Below are 6,874 nucleotides of genomic sequence, written 5' to 3'. Positions count from 1 at the left end.
CAATAAATGCTCATACAACTACTTCAATAAATTAAGGTCTGCACGAGAGTGTAGAACAGTAGTGGGACTCTCAAAGGTTTCCCGTTAAAAGTTAACGGTGGTTTTTGAACTTCGGAGCGTGGTCTGGATCTTCCTAAAGGAAGCTTATGGCAGCTCCTCAGCGCCAGCTCTTGCCGCTCAGTCTTGTACATCTCGTCTCTCTGTTTTCTTTTAGGGGAGAGAGATGTACAAGACCCAACTGCAAGCTCCGATGAAGTAATGCAAGAAAATTTAAGAAGCCCAAAACATAGTGCGAAGAAAATTTTGATTTTCTTTCGAAGTTCATTTCTCTTATTGCATCAGAAGAGAGGTGGATTAGTTGCGTTACTTGTAGATATATATGATGAATTCTCTCCTTCAGATTTATTTTGATTATAGTTATTAAATTACTTATTTAGCTCAGTCTTTATAAATATAATAATTTATTCTTATCGGAATTGTAACTTAGAAAAAGACAAAAACGTCCTAGGTCATTTTCTTTCCAAAATGAACAAACATAACGGGGAACCGAAGCCTAAAGGCCCAAAACCCACATAATAATAAATGCAATGCAAGGCATGGAGACAATTTTCTCATAGAAGGTCAGGCCAGGAGATAAATAGTAAAAATATTTATAGGTATAGAAACAGAATATTAGGCAGTTCTGAATTGTAGCAGAAAGTAGGTATTTACTTTACTGACCTTTAATAAATTCAATTGATAGAATGACCATTGCTTCACTAGAAACGTCTCTGGTTTTATGTTCACCTCCTCCATGAAGGAACCTTTTACATCTCTCTGACCATTCACCAGCTGTCCTTATTAACTTCAGGTACAAGGCGTAGTTCACCTTGTAAAACCAACCCCAGATATTATGATTTCAATTCCTAGCCACACTCGGAAGTGTAAGTCAAACTCACTTAGACTAGGTACATAGATAAGTAGCAGGAAACCTAAGGCGTAACTCCAACAGTTTTACCTACATCTGTTAGATGATGGATTCCGGCAAGACTTCAGCCTCGTCCAAAACTCGGGCATTTGGTTCACATGCTCGCAAGCTCACCTCAACAATAATGATGCAATAACTGTGATGCAGAAGTGCTAATGTCCGTTGAAGCATTCTTAAAATTTTACATGACTGAAGATGGCACACTCTTAGACGATTTCCACAAGAAAGATGCAGAGCAAAAAAATTACAGAGGAACAGAAAATAAAGAATGGCTCAAACATGACAAAGTACTATAACAAAGTTGTCCTACAATAATGGTCAAGTAAAAAGCTACTTTTGTCAACTTTATTTATCATCCATACCGGAATAATACAAAATATGCCTCACTTCGAACAAAGTAAGGTACCGAATAATGTAGCATCTTCCTAGCACTTATAAGTTTTATGGTATTGATGAAAAGGGAAAACAGTCTTCAAAAGGTGAATGATACATTTGCTAGCTACCTATGGGTATCATGAACGTAGGAGGGCAAAAAACTACTATGATCGTGCAAACAAACAAAACTAGAATACATTCTGCATTAAATGATTGACTTGTTTGTTATCACCATGAAAAGGGGCTTGCTCCCTGCAAAAAAATCTCATTTTCCACATCTTTTACCCATTGACAAACTCGGTTGCAAGTCTTTATGGCTAGAGCCTGCACATAACATAAATGAATCATCAAAACTTCGTTATAGGAAAGTATTTAGAGTGTATTTAAGTCAGGATTTGAACTTTGGACGCAATAAATGACTAAGATATATATTCTAAAACAAACCTTGTCTGCAAGTGGATCAAATGCCGCATAGAATTCAAAATCCTGTGTGACCCAGCAGAGTAAAACTGACAGAAAAATGTAATATATTAATCTATGAAGGCTGTAAAACAAAAGCTTGTGGAGTTGAGCAACTGTAGCCCACTAACCAGAGAACATTAAGAAAGCAAAAATCCCGATTGCAGAAAAGACATTCAAACAGCAAATTGAAAACAAAAATGTAACGAAGTTAACTTTTTCTAAATAGTTATAATTAATGTTAGAGAAAGGAAGAGAGAATTACCATAGTTTTCATCTCTTCTGAACTGAGTTTTATGGGGTCCAATTCCTTTATCATGCATGGAAGCATACACTCTCTGGTAAGCTCTATATAATCTGCACGACAGAACCAATTATCCTACTAACCATAATGAGTATGCACTCAGTTTGAAAGAAGTTCCGATTCAGTTGTCACAAGATTCAGACTTTTACCTTTTCTGCTGCTGGAGACTGTTAAGTGGTGGTGAGAACTCAGAGGACACATATTGATCCAGGTATATACTACGATAAATGAAATGCCAAAGTCCAGCAGGGCCACCAATGCCAATAAACGGTTCCCTAGGCCTCTCAGGAGATTCTGATGTAAGTGTTTGCTGGCCAAGATGAGGAGATGATCCAGATCGAGGCAATGGACCAACTGGCAAATCCTCAACACGCATTCCACCATCTATCATTGACCTCTGAACTTCACTAAGAACATTGGACTTCAAGAGAACCGCTTCTATGCGAATCCTATAAAATTTCAGTCAAACTTCTTGATGGTCTAGAACAGGAGAAAATGATACGTACAGAGCTAATCTGTACTTCCCCAGTAAGGCATAGGGATGACTTGATATGGCCATATTTCCATCTTGAAGATGGACATAGGTCAGCCTAAAGATATGCAATCAATTGATGTAGAAATTGAGAATGTTATACCTAAAGTTCACTATATCATGATCATATTAGGAACACTTACCTGCAATCTTTAAGGTGATAGAAAGCATCTGAACTAGTAGTAAGCAACATCAAGTATGAATTGACCTGTCAAAAGAAAGTAGTTTGTTATCCGGTGCTGTAGGCATGACCAACATAGAGCAAAAAGATGATAGAATTGCATGGCTTAGAATTTGCATAAAACTAATATGTCTGAAAGCATCACTCACATCAAAAAAATGCACATAAGCATACAAAAATGCCATAGGATTATATCTTGGTAAACAAATTGGTGAAAATGATTCTGCTGTCCTGCATAAGCCATGTAGATCTCATAAGAAAAAAAGGCCTGTGCAATCATCAATATAAATACAATACTAAGTCAGCTACGTCTTTACAGAAGAGAAAGAAAAAGAGAATAAAAGAAATGAAGAGAGGACAATTCAAAAAATCAGGACTCGATTGTTTAAGTTCACAATTATCAAGATATTCATTCCTGCCTATCAATTGTAATATTGGGCTGTTAAGAACCTTTAACATGACCACAAAACACAAAAGAGCTGGCAAACATGTTAGGGAGACCCTTCAGTTAAGATGCAACGGTAATGAGGTTGTTCATTTGCCAAACAATGTTTAGCTAGAAATCCACATAAACCAACTGACCATCCAAGCCAAAAGGGTCACCATTACTGCTTCCCACTACCCTACTAAGGAGGACATTGCAAAGGAAGGTACCAAAACAGAATATCCCACATTTTCATGCTTTAGATTTGACCAAATAAAACAAGGATTAAATGAACTACTAATGTTATTTCTATGTACCTAAATGACTCTGATGATAACACAAAGTTTGAAAGTAGCAACATATCGTCAGGATGAAGAGAGGCTTTTTGTGCACCAACAAGACTGATAACCTGAAATTGACCTTTAGTTTATTAAAATAAGCTGAGCAGTAAAAGTATTATTTTTTGAGTTAAACCATTTCAGGAGAAAGGAAGAAAAAAAGAGAATGAGAGAATTTTACCTTGTGTTTACACATTAGTATTGCAAATAGAACCCCAGAATCAGCAACATCTTGCAATACAGCACCTGCAGCTTGCCTTGTTGCAAAAGCAAGCGGAAGACAAGTGTATGCGTGAAGAAATGTAGCTGGGTTCCTGAAAGAAGGGAAAAAAAAGGTTTAGGAGGTACCATTCAGGTAAAATATGAAAGGAGGAATATTGTGACTCACATGTAATTAATAGAAGTAACAAAAATGTGAAAAAGCAAATACATATTATCCTTGTTCTGAGTGCGAGCCATTATATTCTACCAGGAAAATGTGACAAATTGTTAAAACATCCAGAACCAAAAATCTAGCAATTGACATAAAATAAGTAAAAAATCAAGTAGTTCATTTTGAAGGGTTAAGCAAGAAAGCAAAAGAAAGGAGTTAGCAGAAAGGGTGAGCAGAGGAGATATAACATCATTAGACATGCAAGAAAACCCCAATGAAATGCCCCAACTGATGGAGTGGATGAGGGAAGGGAAAACAAAGGGGTGGGGTGAATTGAGGAAAATCCAAAATTATTAGACATGCAAGAAAAAACCCAATAAAACGCACCAACTGAACAAGTGGATGAGAGAAGAGAAAACAACATCTGTTCCTCCAAGCAAAGGTGTCATATCAAACTTCGGATTCTTCTCAAAGCACCTATTTATTGACTTTGTTAAGATAAGTATCATCTGCAACCATTTCATAAGCAAGCAAACGTTACAGTAATAAGTACTTTTGGGTTACTCCACAAGCAAACAATATAAAAAGGGGCCAAAAATGATAATGGGAAATTTGCAAGGCTCGAATAGGCAGTGGCAACAGCATTCATCTGTCTAGAAGTAGAGATTTGCAAGGGAGACTGAGATACCTGACCGTAAATAAGCTCCAATTGTCCTTTTAATGATTCAAAGGGCTCCTCTGTGCAGCTGATGCAAACTAAATAGATTGGTCCCTTCACAAGAAAGACCATCTAAACAAACAAATATGTCATTGCAGATCTTATTCAATTGATCAAAAAATAAGCTGGACTCTGTCAGAGTTAATGTAATAAGAAATTAGTGGCAGTTTGTAAGAAGCTAAGCTTTATTGATGAGGTAAGAGGGAAACTTTTCATGTAAACGTGCTTATTTTAAACTAGCACCAAACATTCTGCTATCACATCAGTCACTTTTATTTAAAAAAACAAATACTTAACATTAACGTGCCTTTCCAACTACAACAATAATAATTTTGAAGATTTCCACCACATCTAATGAACTAAAATAATCAGATTAAATTGCAGCTTCTCAATGTTTGTTTCTGAAGTATTCAGTATGCGAAAAGAAAATTCAAAGGTCTACTTAAAAGCTCTATCACTAGTTCAAATGCAAGAAATGTAATAAAAACTGATTGTAGAGCTAAAAACTAAAAATAAAAAGGGATAACTTTCGTATAGAGAAATAGGAAATATAACAATACCTGGTGTTTCCCAGCCTTGACCAATTTGACACGATCTCCCCTGAAAAGCAATGAATGAAATAGTTAAATTCTTCCAAAGACTGAAATAAAATGAGAAAGTAACCCAAATAATTGCATTCGATAAAGCACGAATTTCCACTAAAAACCAAGTAAGCTAAATGCAGCCAAGTACCCATTCTCCACGAAGGAAATAATGGCTTGTAGTGTTGCGGAAAAACCAGCTAGCTTGTGCTCATCCCCGTATCTGGAAGTCAAATATACAAAATAGGATACATATAAGCAAGTAGTTCATATTAAATTTCCACAATGCACCTTTGATTGCTGGCATTTTGAGGAACTAGTGACAAACCTGGAATATATTGGTTTGCCAGAATTACTCAAAATAAAGAAGTGCTTCTTCCTCTTTCTCCAAGATATTGAAGCATCATCCTGTACTTCATAAATCAGAACTTCATAAATATTCCTAACGGAAATTCAGTTAATTTATACGTGCGACAATGAATGACGATTTGCGATAACTAAGAACAAGCTAAACCAAAATGAAATGGCTAACCTCATCGACGTGGCGTTTACTGGTAACCCAGGAGGAAGCCTGGGAATCGGAGATTCCTTCAAGGGAACCATCATTCCTCAGTTCCTGAATCTCATTATCGTCAATTTCACTCGCTTCATCGATCCTCGACGGGCTAGTGGCGCTGCTACTCCCTCTCCCACCGGCATATCCGCTACTGCTTGGACTCGAAGGCCCTTCGTCGCCGAAAGTTTCCTGATCCTCCACCCGCAATCGATCGTCATCTTCAGCGCCGTTGTCGTTTCTATCGGGATTCGACAATCCATCGGCGATATCGTTCCCGTGTCCACGATGATTACGTTCTAATTCGGTCGGTTCATTCAATGTCAAGAAATCGAATCGTTCATCGACCAGTTTGGGATCAGAATTAGGGTCAGCGAAGCCATCAGAGAAAGACGAAGATGAGCTAGAATCGTACGACATTATGATTTGGTTTGCCCTGCCAAAATAAATGAAACTAAAGGAGTCTAGGGTTTTAGGATTTGGGGAAAAAGATTACGAGAGAAAGAGTTTATTTTAGTCAAGAAAACTACCACTAGTACAATAGCGCTTTCAACTCTACTGCTGCCTACCAGTCGTTTTGCTGCTGTTTTGTTTTGGTTAGTTTCTCTTTGGCCCTCCCTTTTTTTTTTTTTCTCTTTTGGCGGGGGATTGACTGGTTGGTCAGGCGAAGTAAATGTTCTGGGTAGATCGTAGATCTGATTATCTGAGTATTTGAATCGTGTTAGAGTTAAAAGTGGTAAATAAAGTTAAAAACAATCTAAACAAATACTGATATTGATATAACTAAAATAATTATAATTTATACCATAAAACATTTATTTTGAATACTTATAAATTATAATATATATTTATTATTAAAATATTAATATAAATATTTTCAATAATATATTAAGAATAATACATAAAACTTAAAATTATTGTTCTCAAATTTTATTATTTAAATAAAATCATAATATTAAACAATTTATTAAAATATCTAATTGTACTATTAAATATATATCATTAAATATATTGAACATTATAATATTTGATATCGATATTTAAATATTTTAAAAATAAAAAATATTAT

General features: G+C 35.9%; 1 protein-coding gene across 3 annotated transcripts; it reads right to left on the bottom strand.

The window, feature by feature from the left end:
- Positions 1–1,285: 1,285 nt before the first annotated feature.
- LOC105769635 (vacuolar fusion protein MON1 homolog) lies at positions 1,286–6,491 on the bottom strand. 3 transcript variants are annotated; one of them, XM_052631360.1, is made up of 15 exons: positions 6,336–6,491; positions 5,785–6,241; positions 5,581–5,660; positions 5,404–5,475; positions 5,232–5,271; positions 4,642–4,743; positions 4,341–4,462; positions 3,762–3,894; positions 3,560–3,662; positions 2,968–3,044; positions 2,781–2,845; positions 2,255–2,554; positions 2,067–2,158; positions 1,787–1,851; positions 1,286–1,666 (listed from the first exon to the last, which is right to left on the bottom strand). In XM_052631360.1, the coding sequence occupies exons 2-15, from the start codon at positions 6,223–6,225 to the stop codon at positions 1,571–1,573; spliced, it is 1,788 nt and encodes a 595-aa protein (XP_052487320.1). In that variant the 5' UTR covers positions 6,226–6,241; positions 6,336–6,491; the 3' UTR covers positions 1,286–1,570. The 3 variants fall into 3 exon arrangements, with proteins under 3 accessions (XP_052487320.1, XP_052487319.1, XP_012445856.1); XM_052631359.1 differs by lacking the exon at positions 6,336–6,491 and having other exon boundaries at positions 5,785–6,329; XM_012590402.2 differs by lacking the exon at positions 6,336–6,491 and having other exon boundaries at positions 2,968–3,049; positions 3,560–3,651; positions 5,785–6,329.
- Positions 6,492–6,874: the final 383 nt, after the last annotated feature.

Source organism: Gossypium raimondii, chromosome 5 (assembly GCF_025698545.1).
Source record: "Gossypium raimondii isolate GPD5lz chromosome 5, ASM2569854v1, whole genome shotgun sequence".
Lineage (NCBI taxonomy): Eukaryota > Viridiplantae > Streptophyta > Magnoliopsida > Malvales > Malvaceae > Gossypium > Gossypium raimondii.
The sequence above is the reverse complement of the archived record's forward strand: the minus strand, read 5'-3'. Positions and strand labels throughout refer to the sequence as shown.

Bases quoted from the DNA above. Each gene is read 5' to 3' on its own strand.
- LOC105769635 (XM_052631360.1), bottom strand. From the start codon at position 6,225: ATGTCGTACGATTCTAGCTCATCTTCGTCTTTCTCTGATGGCTTCGCT. The intron at 4,463-4,641 runs GTATCTCAGTCT...AAATGGTTGCAG, and splicing joins TGGAGCTTATTTACGGTCAG to ATGATACTTATCTTAACAAA. The intron at 1,667-1,786 runs GTTTGTTTTAGA...TGTTATGTGCAG, and splicing joins TTGATCCACTTGCAGACAAG to GCTCTAGCCATAAAGACTTG.